The 22360-nt window shown below is 34.5% G+C and overlaps 1 protein-coding gene across 14 annotated transcripts in view; it reads left to right on the forward strand.

Moving 5' to 3' along the window:
* RERE (arginine-glutamic acid dipeptide repeats) overlaps positions 1-22360 on the forward strand; it is a 574348-nt gene that overhangs the window by 286107 nt on the left and 265881 nt on the right. For 11 of the 14 annotated variants that reach the window (XM_007493036.3, XM_056795842.1, XM_056795837.1 and 8 more), the window contains one exon: positions 7019-7144. The exons of the other annotated variants lie outside the window; for them this stretch is intronic. In XM_007493036.3, the coding sequence (XP_007493098.1) occupies positions 7019-7144 (126 nt within the window). The remainder of the gene's footprint in view (positions 1-7018; positions 7145-22360) is intronic. 14 annotated transcript variants of the gene reach the window in all.

The raw sequence follows: 22360 nt of genomic DNA on the forward strand, positions 1-22360 counted from the left end.
CAATGCAATGTCCCTGAACAATCTGCAGGGATCTAGGAGAAAAAACACTCCACAAGCAGAGGACAAACTGTGGGAGTTAAAACACTGAGGAAAAGCAACTGCTTGACTACAGGGGTTGAGGGGACATGTCTGAGGAGAGACTCTAAATGAACACTCTAATGTAAATACCAACAACATGGAAATGGGTTGGAATGAAGAACATATGTGATACCCAGTGGAATTGCACGCTGGCTATGGGATTGGGGATTGGGGAGGAAAAGAAAATGATCTTTATTTCCAATCAATAATGTTAAGAAATGATCAAATAAAATAATGTTTTTTTTAAAAAAGAATCTTATTGATAGCTGCATTGTAATGATCATGGGATATCAGACTAACCTTTCCTCCTTTCTTCCACCTTTTGGTTGGACTTCCATTTGCCACTAGACACAGCAGCACCTGTGGCCCTGAAATCAGTCAACTGTGGGCTGTGTAGAAACATAGAGCTTGGGTTCTAGGACAGTCATGAATCTTAAAAATACCTGCCTTCATCAGTTTCCTTCTTATCATTTACAACACTCTTTCTGGACTCAGTGCTCTTTGGTTACCCTGTAATCTCCCAATCTCCTATTCCTTTATTATAAAAGATATTGTATCCCAGGTAGCTGAAGAAAAATTCCTTCTTTGCCCTAGCCCTAGCTATCCTTTTCTTCATTCCTCTCCATCTCAGTCTTATTCCTTTAATATCCCGATTTGCCCATCCATTCCACTATGAACCTGGAACTCTTATACTTTATTTAAGAAATATATTTTCATTTTGGGCACCATTTTTACTTACTCTGGTGATTAAAAAAAAAACTATTTAGCATTCTTTTTCCTTCTCCCTCTCCTTCCCCCGAATTGATCTTCGAATCACAATCTCATTCCTTGTCATAATTCCTACCTTCATATTAATTTAATTTAGAGTACTTTTGGTGTTTCCTCAAATGCCTTAATTACCTTTTTTCTCATTTTATTCAGCTTAGGTGACCTACTTTTCCAGTGTTATTCACATTCTTAATCTTGCTATCATCCACAGATGTTTTACTTTCATATTTGACAATTCCAAAATTCCATTAACTAACCATAATTTTTATCTTTCTGTTTTTCCTTATTCCTTTTATATTCTTCATTTTCATCACGACCTCTAATTACTCTTAGGTTTGCTAGGTCATCATCATTCTTGCTCTGGTTGTTTTCCTTCACAATCTTGACCCCTTTGTTTATCAGTTCAGCTCCATAGAATTCTTTATCCTTTGCTCCATTGTCTTATTGCCATTTATGTTTTGCCAACCCTTGCTCTGTATTTATTTTTACCCTCAACTTCCTTGTTTCCTGCTAGCAAGCACTACAGAATTGAACTAGAGATTATGAGATTATGCTTATTGGATTTGTTGCAAATTGAAGTTACCTAATCTCAATTGGACCCTTAGTTTAGTCAGGCAGTCCTCATATTATTCTTGATCCTCTTCATCAAAATTTTGTTCCAAAAGTTTTTGCCTTGTCAAGTCTTCCCTGACATTCTAACCTGATGATCCTCTTTCAGATTTTTACAGTTCAGTATGACTATAAGTTACATAACTACTTGCCACATTCCTTATTCTGAGATATTTGTAAAGCATTTAACATAGTGTTTGGCACATAGTAGGCACTTAATAAATACTTGTTTCCCTCCCTCCCTCCATCCCTCCAATTCTCCCTCCCTCTCTCCTTTAACATTATTTTTATTCCAGTTTCTGAAGAGGGAGCATTTTTGCTTGGAAAAAAAAATTCTTTTTTTTGTTCGTTTGATCTCATTTTCTCTTATCAAATTTACTGTAGTAACATCCCTCATTTAATCTCTCCTTTTAAATTAGTTCCTTTCCCTGATTTCTTTTCAAGTCTATACTTTCCTAAAAAACAAAACCAGTAGCAAGTATCCAATATGCTTGGGTCTCCCATCTTCATAAAAATCCTTTACTAGCCCTTAGCACAGGGCTAGGTCTATAGTAGGCTAGTAAATATTTATTAATTGACTTGGCTTGATGCTATGACCCCCATTATCTGTCATCCTCTATCTGCTCTCCTTTTCATATATGAATTCCTTGGGAGAAAATGTCTGCATTTTGTGTCTCTTTTTCCTGTCCTTTCACTTTCTGTAATTTGGTTCATGATTATTCTTTTTTTTTTTTAAATCCCTACCGTCTATCTTGAAGTCAATACTGTGTATTGGCTCCAAGGTAGAAGAGTTGTAAGGGCTAGGCAATGGGGGTCAAGTGACTTGCCCAGTCACACAGCTGAGAAGTGTCTGAGGCCAGATTTGCACCCAGGACCTTCCATCTCTAGGCCTGGCTCTCCATCCACTGAGCTACCCAGCTTCCCCCTACGATTTTGTCTTTCAACAATTCTTTTTTTCAAAGTTAACATTATCTCTTAGTTGTTAAATTTGGTTGCCTTTTTACAGTATTGTGATTACCTAATTGTAAAACCTCATGATCTTTTCTCAGTCTTTGTCCTTTGAAATCTCTTTCCAGCATTTGATACTGTTGGTCACATTCTCCTGATTTTCCTCTCTGGATATTTGTGACAGTATTGTGTATCTCTGAGTTCTCCTACCAGTTTTATGATTCATTTTCATTCCCCATTTGTGCAGGATCTTATTCATATAAGGCTCACTAACTGTGAGTTCCCATTAAAGGTTAGTCCTGAGATTTCTTTTCAACTGTGTATCTTGTAGTCATTTTGAGTTCCATATTTGTAAAACAGTTCATTAGCCTTCTGTCTCTACCCTTGTTCCAACCTTTCCTATCACTGTCAAGAGATAAACCTTTTTTCCTATGACTCAATTTTATAATCTTGGTGTTATCCATGTCTCACTTAACCTTTCATCCACAGGCCAATTTTGTGACTTATTTGCTTTTCTTTCTCTTCTTATGGGTCTTTTGTTCATTACATTTTTTTTTTTAAAACCTTACCATAGAATCAAAATGGTACATTGGTTCCAATGTAAAAGACTGATATGGGTTAGGAAATAGGCATTAGGTTACTTGACCAGGGTCATACTGCTAGGAAGTGTCTGAGGGCAGATGTGGTCCCAGGACCTCCCATCTCTGGACCTGGCTCTTACCCTACTGAGGTACTTACCTGTGGGACCCTTCCCCCCACCACTGGACTTTCCCACCTCCTCCTCTTAATCATTGGCAAAGATTGTTGGCCTCCTTTATTTCATTCTTATACTTAATGAATGGTTCTCTTCCTTCTATTTCCAATTCTGTATCCCAAATGAAATGCTCTAATTGATTTAGCCAATTGTCTATCATAGGGAGCTGCTGGTCCCTATCATTAATGTGGATGATTAAGAGCCTAGTATACTTATAAGTATCACAGAATTTCAAGTCTTGGCATTATGATTGACTGATTTTTTAAAACACCATTAATCTTGATAGTTTCTTATCTTAGGAGTATGAATGAAATATAGAAAATATGTAATATTCTCACAATCTATTTTTTATTTTTCTCCTGTGGGAATTTTTCATAAGTAAAAGTCAGTACTATGTAGGCTGGATTCTTCTTAGAAATATGTCTGTTAAGGAGTGTTTATGGCCAATTCACCAACTGCTTTTTTGATTTTGAATGCTTTGACATTATTTCTTATGGGATTCATATAGGAAGTAATAGGGACTTGTGATTTTATTGATTCAAAAACTTCTTGATGACATTCTTCCATTTGCTGATAAAGGTCAGACCCTTCTTTGGATCTATGAGCCTGCCCAGGTTTCTGCTCAGAAACACAAATCATTTTGTGTTTTTGGTGAGTTGGTAACTCTGATACCTAATTCATATTCCATTAAGTTTTTCTTTTAGTTTTTTATACTTCTGGAGAAATTGTTTAGGAAATACATTTTCAAGTGAAGAAATGGTTCTCATTGCTATATGCTTCAGTTAAAATTATGTTCTCTTCAGGAGTATATTCTCTTCATTCTTGTCCATCTTGGTAAAACTAATGGGATTTAAATATTAATAATTTAATATTTCTCTTACATAGAGTGGTTAATTTTTTCCCCATTAAATAATTGCTTCAGTCTTACATAATGACAACTGAGGAACTTTATGATGTCACAAATTCCTCCAACCCCACCCAAGGAAGCATATATTGGAGGATTTTCCTGAATATTAATTATGTTCTCTTTGTTTTAAAATAACACTTTATTGAGGAATAGTGGTGATAGTCTGAGAATGGGAGATGGTTAACCACATGATTGCTGCAGAAAAGGAAATATTCATGCTGAGTATAAAAGATTTAAATAGCTTTACTCTATGGTGTTTAAAAAAAAAAATGCTACATATTACTTCCAAGCAGCCAGGCTTCCTCTACTGCTGCCCATTTTGGTAAAACCAAATAGGATTTAAATATTAATAATTGATTATCTAACATAGAGTGGGTTATTTCCCCCCATAAAATAATTGCTTTGAATACTATGCTTAAAATGTCATGTGGTATAAAAATCTAATTATTTATTTCATTAACATATTGAGTTAGAAAAAACGTTAATCAAAACTGGCTTCTGTACTAGAATAGAAAACTCTGAAGATTTAAAAAAAATTTTCGTGGCATATACTGGTTATTTCTTAGAACTGCCTTGGTTTACTATATTTATCCATTTACCCATGTGTTATGTACAATACCCCATGAAACTTAGGAATTCGTGTTTCTGATCAGTAAATGATATTAGTTATATGACAAGAAAGAGCAAGTGGTCTTGCAGCATAAACCTTTTGCAAAGATTTTGTAAACTAAGTGTGCAAGGTAGGTGACATACTTATTGACCTGACTCCAGCAATGCTGTTAAAGCTTTGCTGGATTCTGTTAGTCTGCTTGTTTGTGCTAAAATGGACATAAATCATTTTTCAGTAAACCATCTAATGAACTTCATCTCAAATAACCAAAATGCTGGAATGATGTGTTCAGCTTAATTAAATGGTTTGAAATTTGAAGGTTAACTTGATACTTTTTTTTTTGTTTAAAATTAAAAAAAAATAAAGCAGTTAATTTTCTTACATTAATGTTATCCACAGAAGATAATTGTATGTTTATTTGATAGCTAGAATCTTCCTTTTGATAAGTTTCATCATTTTGAATACATTGTAAAGTAATTGGAGAATGACTAATAGTTTATTGACTTCTGGAACATATCTTAGGAGCTTTTCTTTTTTACTTCTAAATCCCTGATGTAAGCTTGTTTTATTTTGACCTACCTTTTTACTCTGAGTTGTTTTGTAATATGAATTTACAAAAAGATTAATTCTTTGGGGACTACTTGCCTTCCCAAGAAATTCACAGTAGTTTTCAAGCTTCTAGTAAATTTAAAATATTATTCCACTTATAAAATTTTTTTTAACCTTTCGTGTTTATTTTCTTCATTTCCTTTAATTCTTAGTCAGGCACTGCTTTCTACAGGAGGCCTTTCTGATTCATCTCAGCAGCTAATACCTTCCTCTCTGAATGACCTTTTAGCCACTTCAAATTGTTTTGTATTTGTTTATCTAGTTGGTACCTAGGTACCTCTGTACCTGTTCTATTCTTATTAGAACTGGTTCTTCACCTTTTTAATATTCTCATTAATTAGCAAGGTGCTTGGGCATGCCATTGTAAGCTCTGAATAAAATGATTTTAGGTTGATTGATTAATGTATGTCCATAAATAAAAGTTCAGATTGTATTGATTAATTTTTCTTATTTTTTTAATTGTCTTCAAATACCTTGTCAGTTTGTACTTCATTGATTTGTTCTATTGTCTAACTCTTTTACATACTACATATGCAAAAGAAGTTTTGTATATTAGATATTCAAACTCAATCCCAGGGATTATTTCTGAACTATAGGGATCATTATGGGAGTAAAGATGACCCAGGCCATAAATTTTGTATGTCTTCTACTTAATGTATCTCTGTATTATGTTTTAAAAAATTTTTTTAAATTAAAACCCATTTCTTATGTCTTTGAAATTGATGCAAAGTATCTATTATAAGACAGAAGAGCAACAAGGGCTAGGCAATTTGGGTTAAGTCACTTGCCCAGAGTCCCATAGCTAGTAATTTTTTGAGGCCAGATTTGAACCTATCTCCTGTCACCAAGCCTCTCTTTCTTTTCATTGAGCCACCTAGCTTCCCCATTTATGTGTCTCTTTTGAAAGAATAAAAGTGTGATATGTCAGCTATATCCCCAAAATAAAATTGTATTTTACTAAGTTTTTGTCATCTTGACTTTGTTTACTGAATTTATCTGTTAGTATGTGGGGGTGGCAGATGCAGAAATTCTTTCTTTAGTTTGTTGAAAGCCCAAGTATTTAAACTTTCATTGCCTACTCTTATTTTATGAATAAAAAGTATAATTAAAATTATAGAGGAATTACAGTGGTCAAAGCTGTTCTATTTTTGAGTGTCCTAATTTTCCTGAATGTATGCCATTGTTTTAATGCAGAATATATCCCCATATATTTTGCTCTCAGTGCTTAGTTTATGTGTCAATAATTTCTATAGTTTCTGCCCATATGTGTAGTTTTATGTCCTTAGAGTTACTTTTTAATTTAAGTACCTGAGATCTTTTATTGATTCTCAGCTTTTGACTTGGATCAGAGGTAGTTGTTTCATCATGGATATGTTTGAGTCACGATGCATATTGGCAAATAGATCATTAACTTGTGGCACTAAAAAAAGATATATGTATATGTTTATGTATGTATATTTGTGTGTGTATGTATATGTATGTGTGTGTATATATATGTATATAAGTTGTGTTTCTATGAAAATGATGGAGAGGCATAGATTTGATTAATTCAGAACAGCCACTTGTGATATTGGTTCAAATAATAACCTCACAAAGAGTTACTTATGAGGCACTAAGATGGTCTGCTAAAGGAATTTTGTCAATATCTAATTTTTTTTTCTTGCTGAGTGCCCCTAACAACCAGGAAAACAAGGGGGCATTGGGCCTGTTAACTTAAGACTCTTTTCTTTTTTAGGTTCACAACTCCCAGGCCTGTTGCAGATCTCCAACTCCTGCTCTGTGTGACCCCCCAGCATGCTCTCTACCGGTGGCATCACAGCCACCACATCACCTTACTGAAGCCGGGAGAGGGCCTGTAGGGGTAAGGAGAATCCCGTTTTTAAAAGCTATCAGTATTTTATATCCCATAGGGTATAAAATAGGAATATGACTTGTCCCCAAAGCCCCCTTTGAAATGTGCTGTATTGTATGTGGTTTTAAAGGAGTTAAAAAGTACATGCACAGAGGAAACAAAATACGGGACTTGCCTTACCCCTCTAGGACCGTTTCAGACTTTTTGGGTTTTGGTAGTGGGTTATGATGGCACCAGCAGAGAGCATGCTGGGCTGCTGCAAGGAGCAGGAGCTGGCAATCAGCAGCGAGTATGGATGTTGGCACCTGAAGTAGGGAAAGATGGGGGTAAGTTTGAGTCCAAGAAAGGAGTATGCTTTTCCCCCGACTCATTGGGATCTATGATACATAAGTCTCGGCAACATTTTGTGCTCTTTTCCTGGGCCAACTTGACAGGAACTGTATTACTGTAACTGAGAAAGAGCTGTCATCTACTTATTTGATTTGATTTAGTCTAGTCTAGTGTCCAGCCCATTCAACTTAAAGGACCTGTTGGAATCCTGTTTGTCTTTAGTCAAGTCACTTCTTCTTTGTGATGGCCCATTTTTTCATTTGTAAAATGTGAGTATTTGACTTGACCTCCAGGGTCTTTTCCAGCACTAAATCTTTTACCTTATTATTAAAAAACACAAATCCAAATCTGAGTCAATATGTCGGAGATCTTATTCAGAACTGGATATAGTTAAGCAACTTCTCTTTATTACTCTGGCATAGATGTGATCTGAATGTAAAAGCCTTGAGTTCTTACAGTATGATTATCATACATTACACATAAATGGGAGGTATTATTACACTACCTCTCTCCCCCAACCAGTATTAGGTAATAATCTATTTTCTTTTGCTTTTTTTTACAAAGAGATAAGAGTTTGGTAGACATTTCTTTTGCTCTTGGTTAATTTAGGTAGCTTTCAGTGTGTTTGTGTGTCTTTGTAGTGCTAATATACTTAACAGTATGCTAGACTTTGTTTGGGATACCTACAATTTGGCTTAAAATCTGAGTGGCAAGATGACTAAAGTTTGATTATCAAATAACATGACAAATAGTACCATTTAGTGGTACCCACTAAATGTAGCAAGAATTTACAGAAAGGAGAGATCATTTTGCGCTAGAAAAGGAGTGGATAGAATCTTCTAATTACATATAAAACATAATTAGATACTTTTTGATTATTCCTTTCTACTTTTGTATTTCAGCATCTGTATTAGCATTTTTTGGTTCTATCTTTTCCAGTCCTAAGATTATTCTCCTTAATAGAGAATACAAAATAAGAGCTATTCCTTCCCATTTGCCTATCTGTTATGTTCAGTTATCATTGTTCCATCTACCCATTGGTTAGTTCTTGATGTCTTTATTCTTCCCCTACTCATCAGAATGATTTCTCTTTATGTCACCAACATTTCTTTCCTGAGAGTGTTCTATTCCTTTTGGTTTGACTTAATAGTCCATAAATTCCTAGTAGAAGAGACCTGTGAGACTGTGGCATTCAAAGGACTACATTTTACAAATAAGGAGATTAATGCCCAGAGAGATGAAGCAGCCTTCCCCAGGGTCCCCACAGCTTTGGAGGTAGATATTGCATTCAATGCCTCTTGACTCTATGTATAGTACTCTTAATATACCATTCCTGACTGTTATACAATTCGTCATTGGGAGGAGAGCATATATTTATCTTTCTTTTCCTTGAATCCTTTGAATTTCATCTCTTGAGAGGTAGCTTCATTCTATAAGTTGCCTATCTTTTCTGATCTCTTGTTTCATGAATTGTATGAGGTTTTCCATTTCCCTCATTATATTTCTATCATGTCTGTTTCAACAACCAATTCAGCCATTGTTGGAAATATCTGTTGGAAATAATTTCCCCTAATTGCTTCTTCCGTCTTTTGAAGGAGCAATATAAGAAGTTGTTAAATACTTTATTTTTCTTAGGTTTCCAACAGAGGTATGTTTAATATATAGTAACTTCTTAGTGGCTAACTAAAGAGTTGGAATAGACACTGGTGGTAGATGCCCTTGAGTCAGATCAGAAATCCTTAGAGTACCCATTTTATATAGTTTTTTTAAGGTTTATGAATTATTTTTCCTCAAAATAACTGTGAAGTAGACAATGTATGAGCAATTATTTTCATCCTTTTATGGATGGGGGGAATTGAGGCTCTGAGATGTTTATTGCCTTGCTTTTGGTTACGCAACTCAAATGTCTGAGACAGAATTCAAATCTAAGACTTTTGGTTCTAGATCCTTGCTTTTTACATTTTGCTATGTTTTCTGTTTAAATAATTGAAGCTTCCCCAACTTTCCTTTGCTAAGTGTGCCCACCACTCCCATTACTATATAATTCCTCTATGTTAGACTTGTGATATGTTTCCCAAACTAATCATTTGGTGTTTTTTTTTTGTCCCCATAGTCTCTAATATTATTGCTTCTATTCTTTAATCTGGAATTAATATTTTCTCCCATTCATCTTTTCTTAAGCTTTCTCCAGAGTGCTTTCTCCTTCTGGTCACTAGATTTCTTCAATAGCATACCCTGAATGCTATTGAAGTTCTTCTTCCCTTCCACCTCCTCACATTCTGGTGCCACCCCCCCCCCCCCCCCCCCATCAAGTGAGAATGCATGACTGTGGCCTTGTAGAGAGGGAGAAGCCTGAATGCTTCACTCTGCCTTCTGTGAACCTCCCACTTTACACCTTACAGGGGGGCAAGTAAGCACTACCATTGGGCTGCTAGGGGAGAGAGAAGGGTGATGTGAAAAAATGTCCTGGGGCATAGTAGAGAGGGTGAAGGGAGTGGCTCCACCTGTGTCCCTCTTCCTTCCTAGTAACAAATTCTTGGGGGGGGGGTGATGGCTCTCAAGCCCAAAGAGAATGCTCTGTGTTCCATAGGTTCATCATCAGAGTTCTAGAGCCTAGATGATGTATCCTATCTATTCCCTTGAATCTAACAGCTTGCCATTTCCTTTACTTTATGATTGTATATATAAGATATCAGATTCTCTGTTCTTTTGCTGACCATTTTCTTGTGTTTTATTGTAAATATTTTATTGTCTCATGTTGCTTTTTTTTATACCTTGTAGTTATCTTGACTGCTATATGTAGGAAGTTTTTCTTTTTCCTTCCTCTGTTATTTTAAATCCCACTTAATTAGATTTGGAAAACTCCAAGTAAATATATTTTCTCATCCCTTTTTTAGTTCATACTCTGTTACTCAAATCCTATCTTTTTCTTATTTCAAGCCTTGATCCAGAAATCCAAAAGTCATTCCGAGACACTACCTTCTTAACTTGATGTTGATATCCCCAATTTTTTATTCTCTTGTTTCTTGCCTAGGACATTATATTTTTTACTTTTCTTTTGACATTGTCATTTTTCTGTGGTTGACTACGAGAAAGAGGTTTATTTTAGCCATGAATTTGGACAAATTCATGTTAGGTTTTCCCACTTTATGTCTTCCTAGAAAGGCAGCAAGATTCTCTGATAATAAAGCAGGAAGTGTTAAATTACAGTATTAAGAGGAGAATGAAAGCAAAAAATGGAATGGTATGAGTGGAAACCACAAATTTTATGAGTTTGCTTCCAGAAAAATTTTGTGTCTTTCGTCAAGGAGAGACAACAGAATGGGATAGACCTATATACATTTTGGGCTATTGAGGTATAAATTAGAAACTTGAGCATGAGAGGGAAAGAGAGGGACAGACTGAACTGGACTCACTTATAAATGGAATGACATAGTCCAAGGAAAATGAAAACTACTTAATTCTTTTTTGAGTATACAAATTAGCAAGTGTGCAGAGGTGGAGGTAAATAGTGGATTGTGAGTCAGAAGAATTGAATTATTGCTCTGGCTATTCTTGTTAATCAAATGACAGTTTCTCTCAGGACCTCAGATTCCTCATTTGTATAATGACAGTATTGAACCAAAGGCCCTTTTCAGTTCTGACACTTTGATGTTAAGATGTTAAGATCAAACCAACCAAACAAAAAATCCCTCATTTAAATTTTAATCTGAAATTGGCATTGAGGGTCATATTTTGTCGAGTTTTATATTCAATCCTTTGCTTCTGATATGAATAGGTCATTTACTCTTTAGAAGCTGCTAATGATGGATTTTGTAGATCTTTGGTGCTTTACTTTATTTGGTTTCTAGAATGTTTTATTTATAGTTTAGAACTTCTCCAAATCTCCAAGAGGATTTAAAAAAATCTCATGATGAAGTTGCACATGGTTTCATTTGTAGGATGCATATAATCTTGTTTTGGGGAACCAAATAACTACTTTTGTGTATAGTATAAAAATCTACTAGGCTTATCAAAGTTTCTTACAATCACAAATATCTATCTTTCATGATTGGCTTTTCTTAGTCTGTGCTAGTTATTTAATTTGTATATTGTTATTTTTTCTCTTTTCAAATTTGATGTTTATTCACCAATATAGTTGCTTTAGTGTACTGATTATGAAGTGTACTCATTATGTTGTACTGATGGTGATCCTGAATTACTATATCCCAACATTTATTGGAGCCTTAATGTAAATAAGGCTAGTATTCTACCCATAGAGTATCATACTTTAGTTTGAAATTTTCAAGTAAGATTGCTATTCTTCATAAATTCAGGAAAATGCTGCAGAAATGTAACTGTATTGATTGTTCTATAAAGGTGCTAAATGCCACCAATATCATTTTAGCAGGATCTGAACCAGATCCAATTGGCAGAGAACTTACTGCATGGAGTGATTTAATAAATTCCACATGCATACAGATCTAATACAGTGTAATGATAGAGCTGCTAGGGGAAAAAATTGATTACAGGGTTTCAAACAATATCATTAACGTTTCTTGCTATAATACACCAGATGTCTTCCTTAATAGACTTATTTTTGTTAATTTGGTTTTTATAATGTAGCATCGATCTCATCAGAATTTCAAGTTTTATTGTCAATGTTCAGGTATAAATTGGTATTCCTCTGCTCTCATTAATGATAGCATACACTCACAGATTTTACTTTACAGATTTTTAACTTTTCTATTTTGTTTTACATATATCAATGTTGTAAAAGTAGCTTTTCTATTCGTGTCTAATAACCCATTAAATTTAATGGTTTCTTATGAAGTCTGATATTTTTGGGGGTGTTAAGACTGGGAGTAGAGCTTGTGAGAAGGCAGATACACAAAAAGAAACAAAAATAACTGAAGGAAAAAATTCCTTAGATTTCACTTGAATTTAGGAGTTGAGAATTATTCCCTCTCCTGCCTTCAGCTGTCTATAATACCTGGTTGTTGAAATACAAATTATACAGTAGTACAGTTGAAGTTCCTTCCAATGTAGACGATTTGCAGCCTTGTAAAACTGGCTTAAAATGAATATTTATTTTCTGTCTAATGGAATGTGCTTCATTGTAAGAAAATATAGTCCATTTTTTGTTGCCTCTGTGTTCTTCTTCATTTGGTGAATAAGCTGTCCTTGTATTTGAGTTGGATTACTTAAAATTTCCATTTTTTTGCCAGATTTGGCAGTATGTTTAAGACCACCATTCAGGCATCCACTATACACTGATGATGTACAAAAGTGCTGGGGGAGGAGTGGGAGTTAGAGATACTGCAGTTCAGAGACACTTTTCCAATAGAGTTTGCCTTTATCATTCTTTATAAAACATCACTTTCCCAGTGCTTTGGACCACATGTTTATTTTAAAGGTTGTTAAAAGTTGTATCTGCTTTTATTTTGGGGAATCTTAGAAATAACAGCCAGATTGATTTAAGATGCGCTCCAATCCATCAGCATTTTATTGAGTGCCTACTCTAGGCTTCTGTTTAACACAATGCTGGGTCCAAAATACTTTCCAGATGGCCCTGTGATTCTCATTCCTTTTTTCCTTCATTGCTTAGACTACTACTTATGTTACACTAGAAAGTTAATTCACCTTTTTGCATATCATTTTCTTCATCTCTGCCAGCAATGGATCGGAATAAATAATCATCTCTGATACTCTTTCAATAGAATTTTAGTGAACTTATGAGTTACTTGTACATATTAAGTGGCAGATTCTTCCTTCCTGGTTTTGGGTTTTCTAGATAATGATTTTTAGGATTTCAAATTATTTGAGTCTTACAGTGATGCAGTGACTCTGAGTTTGGTTTAAGGATTCTTGATAATACTCTCTTCTTTCAAGTTCACTAAATTTACTTTGAACTTTATCTTGAGCTTGAATGAGAGCTACAATTATTGAAAATATATCACATTGTGTGAGTTTTAAAAATACTTTAGTGCTTTAGGAGTATGCTGTAGGAGAAAGGTGATGAACTGTGTCTTGTGTGGTCATGGAAGAATTGGAAATTTGGAATATTTTTGAATGATTAAAAAACCAGTTAATAAATAAATGTCACCTTCTAGTTTTCTAGATTTAATTTAAATGTAGGGCGGTTGTATTTCTGTTTTCTTTCTGTTGTTAGTGTGGCAAGTACTTTGCCTTGTTGGCTGTTTAGCTACATATTAATTAGTCTCTTAGGAGGTGTTTCCTTTTTAATGTTACTCTGTGCGATCCATAATAATATTAAGATGTTCTTACTGTCTACCTAATAATATTCAGTGAGAATAGTAATGAAGATATTCTTCCCTTATGGCTGCTCTGCCTGATTCACAGAATTCATTTTAATTCAACTCAGTAAGCATTTATTTTGTATCTGATGTGTATAAGACATTATGCTAGATGCTAGGGACATGAAAATAAAAAGGAAGTGGTCTGTTCCTTTCAAGATCTTATAGTATTGTTACAAAGGAATAAATAAATGGATTGAGTTATACTTTGATAAATGAAATCTCCTTAATTGGCAATTTTTAACTATAGGTTTTATTGATGTTTATTTTTTACAGTGTCATTGATTTCCCTAGTACTGTTTCACCATCCCTCCCCAGAGAACCATCTGATATAATGGATAATAATTTTTGACACAGAAAAAGAAAGGGGGAAAAAAATGAGCATAAATGAACAAATGAAAGTATGTACATTGTAAAACGCTTGTGGATCTCACCCTCCAAAGAAGTTGGATCGAGTCTGTTCTCATATCTTTTGGGGCCATATTTGCTCTTTATAAATCTTCTTTTTGGGTGGTGGATTTTTCCACCAGGATACTCCAACCTGGGACATAATGAAGTCCTGCAGCCAGATTAGAAATGATTAGGTGTCTGCTTTGGACTCCCTCTTTAAATAGTAGCTTCTTCCTATACCAAGATAAATTCAAAATGGATTATCATGAATAAATTAGGTGAAACCAATGTAACCAAAAGTAGAAGGAAAGCAACAAACTAGGAAAAAAAATATTCATAACAAAACTGTCAGACAGAGTTTAATTTCCCAAATATATAAGGAACTAAGTGAAGTTAAATTTAAAAAAAATGAAGACATACCCCATAAATTAAAAAAAAAAAATCAAGACATACCCCAATGGGCAAATGTCAGTTTTTAGATGAAGAAATCAAAACTTTCAATAATAAATATTAAAAAAGTGTTCTAAATCTTTCCTGATAAGAGAAATGTATGTAAAAATAACTCCTAGGTACCACCTTACACCTAGTAGATTCACAAAACAAAGGGATAAAAGTTGGAGGGAATGTGGCAAAATTGGGACATTAATGCATTGCTGGTGGAGTTGTGAATTTATTCAACAGTTCTGGAGGGCAGTTTGGAACTATGCCCAAAGGGCGCTAAAAGACTGTTTGCCCTTTGACCCAGCCATACACTGCTGGGTTCATACCCAAAGGGATAATAAGGAAAAAGAGTGGTACAAAAATATTTATAGCTGCGCTCTTCATGGTGGCAAAAAATTGGAAAATGAGGTGGTGTTCTTGATTGGGGAATGGCTGAATAAATTGTGGTATCTGATGGTGATGGAATACTATTGTGCTCAAAGGAATAATGAACTGGAGGACTTCTATGTGAACTGCTAGAAGGTCCAGGAACTGCTGATGCATAGTAAAAGGAGCAGAACCAGGAGAATATTGTACACAGAGACTGATACATTATTGCACAATCACTAGCAGCAATGCAATGACCCATTATAATCCAGAGAATTTATGAGAAAGACCACTATCCACATCCAGAGAAAGAACTGTGGACATAGAAATTCAGAAGGAAAATATATGATCAGTCATATGGTTTGATAGGGATATGATTGGGATTTTGGTGTTAAAGATCACTCTGACATATATGAATAATATGTAAATAGATATTGAACAATGATACATGTATAACGCAGTGAAATTGCTTGTTATCTCAGGGACAGGGGATGCTATAATAATGAATCATGTAACCATGGAAAAATATTCTAAATAAAAAAATTATTTTAAAAAATAGTAGCTCTTTGGTCCTAACCCTGCACCCTCTCCAGTCAGTGAAAGAGAGATGCTTAAGGGGCATGGGATCCTGAGGAGGTAGAAGTTTCAGAGTTAATGTGTTCATACAGGAAGATGAATTTCTGAAAGCTGTGATAGAGTCCAGGTGTGTAACCAGGTGAGAAATGATGAGTTTTCTGCTCTGACATCTGGTAGGAGGTTACATTGATTCATATCTTCTTCATCTTTCATGCATCATTGTGCTAATTTTCCCTAATTCCTCCAACATTGCCTATTTCTACCTCTTTTAATTTTTTACCAATTTGTAGGATGTGAGGCCAATCTACAGGGTTATTTTAATTTGAATTTCTCTTTTCATTAGTGACCTGTAGTATTTTTTATATGATTGTTAAGTGTTTTCATTTTTATTTTGTGTGATAAATTAAATAAAATCCTTTCAACAATTAACCTAAATATTTGAAATGCTAGCATATTTCATTCCAGAGATTCTTATGCCTGCTAAATTTCTTTGTCTTTAAAACTATTTTGAAATTTTCTTCTACCGCAGTAGCTAAATTAGAAATACTCGAGTTTAAGTATGTGTATTAGAAGCATCTACATTTTTTGATGCAGTGGATATAAGGAAAAAATTATATTTTTAGAAAAGCAGTATCAAGTAAAAATTTGCAAATGTCAAAAGAATTTCAGAGTTCCTTATTACTAAACATGTATTGCAATTTAATAACCTGTTTGCTGCATTTCCTTATATTTTAAGCAAAATCAGGATTTTTTGGTTTTTATTTTTAAATTTATTAAAGCTCTTCTCCTCTTTATTTGCTTTGTCTTTAAAATGAACTCTCTCTCTCTCTCTCTCTCTCTCTCTCTCTCTCTCTCTCTCTCTCTCTCTCTCTCCCCCCCCCCCTTCTTTTTCTCTCACTTTCATTGTTCCAAGAAGATCATTTATCCATTTCAGAGCTATAACAGCATCTCTCTTAACCATGGACATGAAAACATTTTTTAACAGTCCCCTCAATTTTCCTCTCATTCATTGTGCTTAGGCTGATTTCAAATCAAATAAAAAATTATCTTTTATAACTATTCAAATTCACAGGATTTTCATCCAGATCCTTGGTTTGTGTATGGGGATGAGGATATCTATTAAATATTAGACACACTGTCCTCCAGAAATAATGTAGTGTTTGAATACTTGAACCCATTAATAATCATGGTGATACAGTAATTAGAGAGGATCTAGCTAGTAAGTGAACAGGTAAGAATTAACTATCATTTTAATATATTACATTATTATTGATAACTAATTTAAACCATGTCCTTTTGATTTTTTCATGATAATTAGCATGAAAATATAAAAATAAATTGTAAGCTATATTTTGATCAGGTAAAGAGCCCTATTGAATTTAATAGTAATAGATAGAAGTATTTGTATACTAAAATTTGCCCCCTTCCCCCTTAGGTATTTCACCCATATTTTTCAGTTTCTTGTTTCTTTATGTTGGAAGAATTACTAATATGGCAACTGTAGCATTAGAAATGTTTCAGATCTACCATCTTTGAAACCTACAAAATAAATTTATTTTGCCTACTTTCTGGAAATACATTCTGATAAAATGTTTATCAAATTTTTCTTTCACCTCAAAAAAACTTTTCCCTTTTACAAATCTATGGAGACATTGAAGTAACCAGAGTTTAAAGGGCCAACTCCAGGCAGTGGGAGTTGCCTGGAATTCCTGCAAGAGTATGAATGATATGCCAGATCCTGGCAGGTAGTCCTTTTCCTGGCAAGAAAGCACAGGAATCAAAAAAATCAAACAAAGCATATAGTTGGCCATATATTTGAATGTGCTTTAAATATAAAATATCACATAATTAAATAATATTACACTCTCTCACTTGAGAAAGAAAGTAAAGTTGCTTTTAGTCCCCAAATTCTCCTGCTTAAAAAAAAAAGCCAATTTAAAAGAAATGAATAATTTAAAATTTCATTTTTTGTTTCATTATCTCAAAAAAATGCAGGTATGGAAGAATAGTGTTAAGATAGTACTATTTAGTGAGAAGATTCTCCTTAGAATGACTTAGTACACTCCCTATCAGTTATTAATGAAAGCTAATTGAATGGCAAAAATCCATTCTAAGTCAACAAGCATTTACTTTGTTTCTAATTAAGAAAAAGTTCTTCTCTTTCCACTCCCTTCTTCACTCTCCACTACAGTGAATTAAAATCAAAAGTAAGTATTCCATTACCACAACTTAAATTGTTCTTAAGATTAGAAGATCAACAACATGACTCAAATCTTATTTCCCTCAAGATTTATATATTGTATTCATTTGGCAACTGTTTAAATTCACATGTCTGCTTCTCACAGCGCCTGGCAAGTAGCAGGTGCTATATAAATGTTTATTGAATTGGATACATATATACATATTGACATCTATATACATGATCACATTTTGCATTAAAATGCTGAATTTGATATATCATATTCCCATTTTTATTTGATTGTTTTAATATCTTGTTTAAATTGTTGATTTGCTATACTTTTGAAATTGAGAATCAGAGTTGCTTACAGTGCTTTTAAAATTAGGAAAATAGTATATTTTCCATACAACAAGATACATTATCAGTTATGATACTGTTGCCTTATTCAGTTAATTGAAACATCTTGATTACAAATCCTTTTTCCTTGACTTCTATTTTAAATGAAGGGTTGAGCAGAATTGCCTGAGGTTCTTCTTTCAGTTTGTTTTGTGGATAGAAAGGCAGAAATGCATAAAAAGGACAATTGTGAAATAGCATGATAGAAAACCATTGTATGATTTGATTTTAAAGACCCTTTGAGAACATATTGGGTTCCAAGGGATCATGCAAATGAAGTAAAAATGGAGACATGGCTCAACTCCCATCCCTACTTGAGAAACAAAAAGAAAAACACTGTTAAGGTTAAAATTATGGTTGAGACTGAGTATAATAATTATAGGTGCCAGGGATTCAAATTTAGTTTTTGTTTTCTCTCTTATTTTTTTACTTTATTTATTTTTAATATCATTTAACACCTTGTACTTTTCTTTACTGTAGGTTAATAAATAGCGTTTACATTTTTCCTCAAATGAAAATTGGATATCAGAACACACATCACTGGTAATAGTTCACTGGTCAATATTCTCTGATAATTAGAGGGTTTTCTGACTTTTCTATGCTAAAATGGGTGGGAAAACAAGTATATATATGTTTGTGTGCATTTTGATTTTCATTGAGTTTTATTCCTGTTCTTGCTACTCTTTACTTTTTGACTATATTTTACAAAAAGCTTCAATAAAGCAAATGTCCAAGGATTTGCACACTATCATCACTGATCCTCTTATAAGTCTGCTATTTAGATACTGAGCTGACTTGTTTATGAAAGATATGCATTCAAACATGTATTTGAGGCCCTGTTCAATTTGTCAAATGCCTTTAATATGAGAAGATTGAAATTCTGCTATGGTTATCAGGGCTAAGAAGGGGGGAAAATCTATGGAAGGATGGAATTATGAAGAAATGAACAGGGAATGACAAAGAATCAGAGGTGACAGTTTAAGGATTGCTGGCAGGAGTGGTTCAGTGATTAAATTCACTGATGCTGTCACTGAGCTGTAAGGCTGAAGATAACATTCTCTCCCTGAGCTGAAAACAAGAATCAATACAAACTGCTTGACAGAGGCTAAATTATTAAAAAGGGCCCTTCTTACAGTGTGTTTCATTATCTGGGATTTGCCTCAGCTGGTGATTTGTCTACAGCACACGGAGATTTGCTGGGCATTTTGTATGAAAATTACTCAGTCTGTATGAATCTGCGTCGATAACTCCCCCCCCCCTTTTTTTTTGTTGAAATCTTCCTTTATAGAGTCTTGATTTCCTCTTGCTTGAATGGCTTTGTATTTTCTTGCTTATATAAAACCAAGATTTTTGGATGAAAAGTCTTGCTGTGATCCTCTTTCCCCATTCCCCCATTTCCATGTTTTCTTTTCCTTTTGGGGAGGGAGGAGGCATACTTAAGTGGGAGGAAGTGTTTAACAGAGTGCTTTAGGGATAGCTTAACAATTACCGATTCCATTTGACATGTTACCTTAACATGACATATTGAATAATGTACTCTGTCCTTTATGTTTCTCCTAAAAGAAATTATGCCAGCGGATGGAGCTGCCCTCATTTTGTGGTTTCTAAATTGATGGTTGCCCTGTTACGTGTCTAGTAGAGTTTCAGACAGTTTACAGAAAAATAACAGCTTTAAGGTTTGCTTTAGTGAAGAAAGAAAAGAGCCACCTTTTGATTAGTACTACTTTGGAATGTTTATCTGTTACCATTCAAAGGCAAGAGTGGGGACTTGAGATATAGGGCAAGGAATTTGCCCTTGTATCCCTTACTGGTGACAGGTCTTAGAAGAAGTGATTTCTTACCGTGGGGTGCTATTGAGTAGAAGCAGTTTGTTTAAGGATTTTTGATTTTTTTGAAAAGGGAATGGGAGCTATCAATTCTTTCAGCTCCTATTATAAACCGATGAAAGAACACGTATAAAGTTCAACTACACGTCCAATGACAGTGTTCGAGTCTATAGAGCAATTAGATAATAATTGATGGCACTGAAACTCATTAGAGGTGATGGCTTCTTACTTCCAACTTATGGGGAAAAAGTAGTAGACTTTTGGAAGAGGAGAAAGGGAAGGGGTTGATACTTCTAACCTCTAGAGAGCATCAATGCAGCCCTTTGAGTTTTTGGTTTCCTGATAGTTTCTGAGGTTATTGCTGTACTGAAGAACCTCAATAGTGAACTTATGTAAAGCTTTCCCTTACTTATTGGGGGGGATGGGGGATGGGTTGTGGACATGTTGGATTACTGGCTACACTTGTTGTTTTCTTTCCTAACCCATGTTAACTTGGAAATAAAACAGAACTATTAAAATATTCAGAAAAACCAAGTCTTTAATCAGGATAGGGTTAAGTCCAGTATTTAATTCTTTACTCAGAGTCAGGTTCCCCAACTTTTTCAGGGTATAATAATCCCTGGACTCTTGGGGTGTTATCCCTGGGAGTTCCACAATGTTCGATGATGACTCCAAGGAACAAAAGGATTTGGGGAACCTCTATACCATTTGGGGGATCCAGGGACAAGGAAAGATGATTGACATCACTATAGCTACAAAGAAAATGGGAGTGTTCAAACTACACTGACAGGATACAATCAAGCTGGGGAAAGGAACCATAGCTAGAGTCTAGGGTGTAAGAGAAGGGACTACTTACTCAACTAGGATTGTCATTCCCATGAGGGTCCTGCACTCAGTCTGAAACTGCTAGCCTGAGATCCCCTTCAGGGTAGATGCCCATGGGAAAAGCAAACAACTACAAACTTTGGGGTCTCCAACCTATAAGCTAATCTTGAAACTTGGGGTTCATCAGATCCCACTAGGTCACAAGTTTGGGATTCCTAGATTCCCACCCCCCCCCCACCCCCTCTCCAACTGGATTTTACTTTGTAATCAATAGTATTTGAATTTCCTAACCTTTTTCATTAAGCTATGAGTTATCATTAAATTTTTAGATGGGTAAGGAATAAATATACACAAAGTTGATCTTTGAAAACTTTTATTACAATAATAAAGATGAAATTAAATGGATAGATAGAATATAAGGCATAAGAGTAGTAGTGATATTACTGTCTTCAGGGATTTCTCAATTAGGAATTAAAGGCTGTTTACCATAAAACAGCTGATGATAATGTGTGAGAATATGAAGAGGAAGAGATTTGGTATGTGTTAGTAATATATTGAAGGGACCAGTTAATATACTAAGATGGCCTTCTCGGGTTGTGCATGCCAGTGAGAACTTTGGAACAGACTAATGGGCATTGGAAAGCCTTCAACTTTGATATCTCAGGTCCTTTGAAGTGGCTTGGATCCTGGGAAGTTGTGATTTCCTTTGTACTGTTCTGCTTGAGGGAAATGCAATTTCATAGAATTTTGAGGTTAAAAAGAGTCATCTAGACATGAGGTTTATTAAGAAAGTTGTTATTTTTATTTAGTTTTAACAAATTTAAGGCATTTGTGTTTTATAGGGGGAATAATAATCCTTGAGATCCAGTTCTCTTACCCTCAAGTTGCTAGTGCTTCTCCCTCTAGTCGCCGTGTATTTATTTTATACTTTGAAAATATCCTCATTATATATATACATGTCCTTCATTGTTATATAATGTCATCTTTTGAAGGAAGATGTTGTTACATTTTTTAACTTGGTATCTCAAGCATAGTCCCTTGCATATAAGTAGGCTGGTAGGTGGTAGAAGACTCAACTCGGGGGTCAGAAGATCCGAGTTCAAATAGGGCCTGAGATACTTACTAAATATGAGACACTGGGCCAGTAATGTAACCTGCTTGCCTTAGTTTTTTCATTTATAAAATGGGTATAACAACAGCACCTATCTATAATTGTTGTGAGGTTCAAATGAGATAATATGTAAATAGGACTTTACAAACTTTAAAACACTAAATGGATTCTTAGTTATTTTCATTGTACACTTATAATTTAAGTGTCTAGTGATTAATTTTCATAAATATCACTTCCATTCCATTATCAGCCATATCCTGAGGAAGTAAATTGGGGGGGAAAATAGTATATGGAAAGTTTCTCCTCCTCCTCCCTTTAAAAAAATGGTGAAGTAAAACTTTGTTATAAATTTTTTCTTTCTATAAACACAGAATTAAATCTTATGATATTTTGCCTATAGTAGTAGTCTCTTGGTAACTGAGGATGACGATTATCTTTGTACGCTTTCATCTGTGATGTAGATGAATGTGCACAAAGACACTTGTGTGT

Source organism: Monodelphis domestica, chromosome 4 (genome assembly GCF_027887165.1).
Source record: "Monodelphis domestica isolate mMonDom1 chromosome 4, mMonDom1.pri, whole genome shotgun sequence".
Taxonomy (NCBI): Eukaryota; Metazoa; Chordata; class Mammalia; order Didelphimorphia; family Didelphidae; genus Monodelphis; species Monodelphis domestica.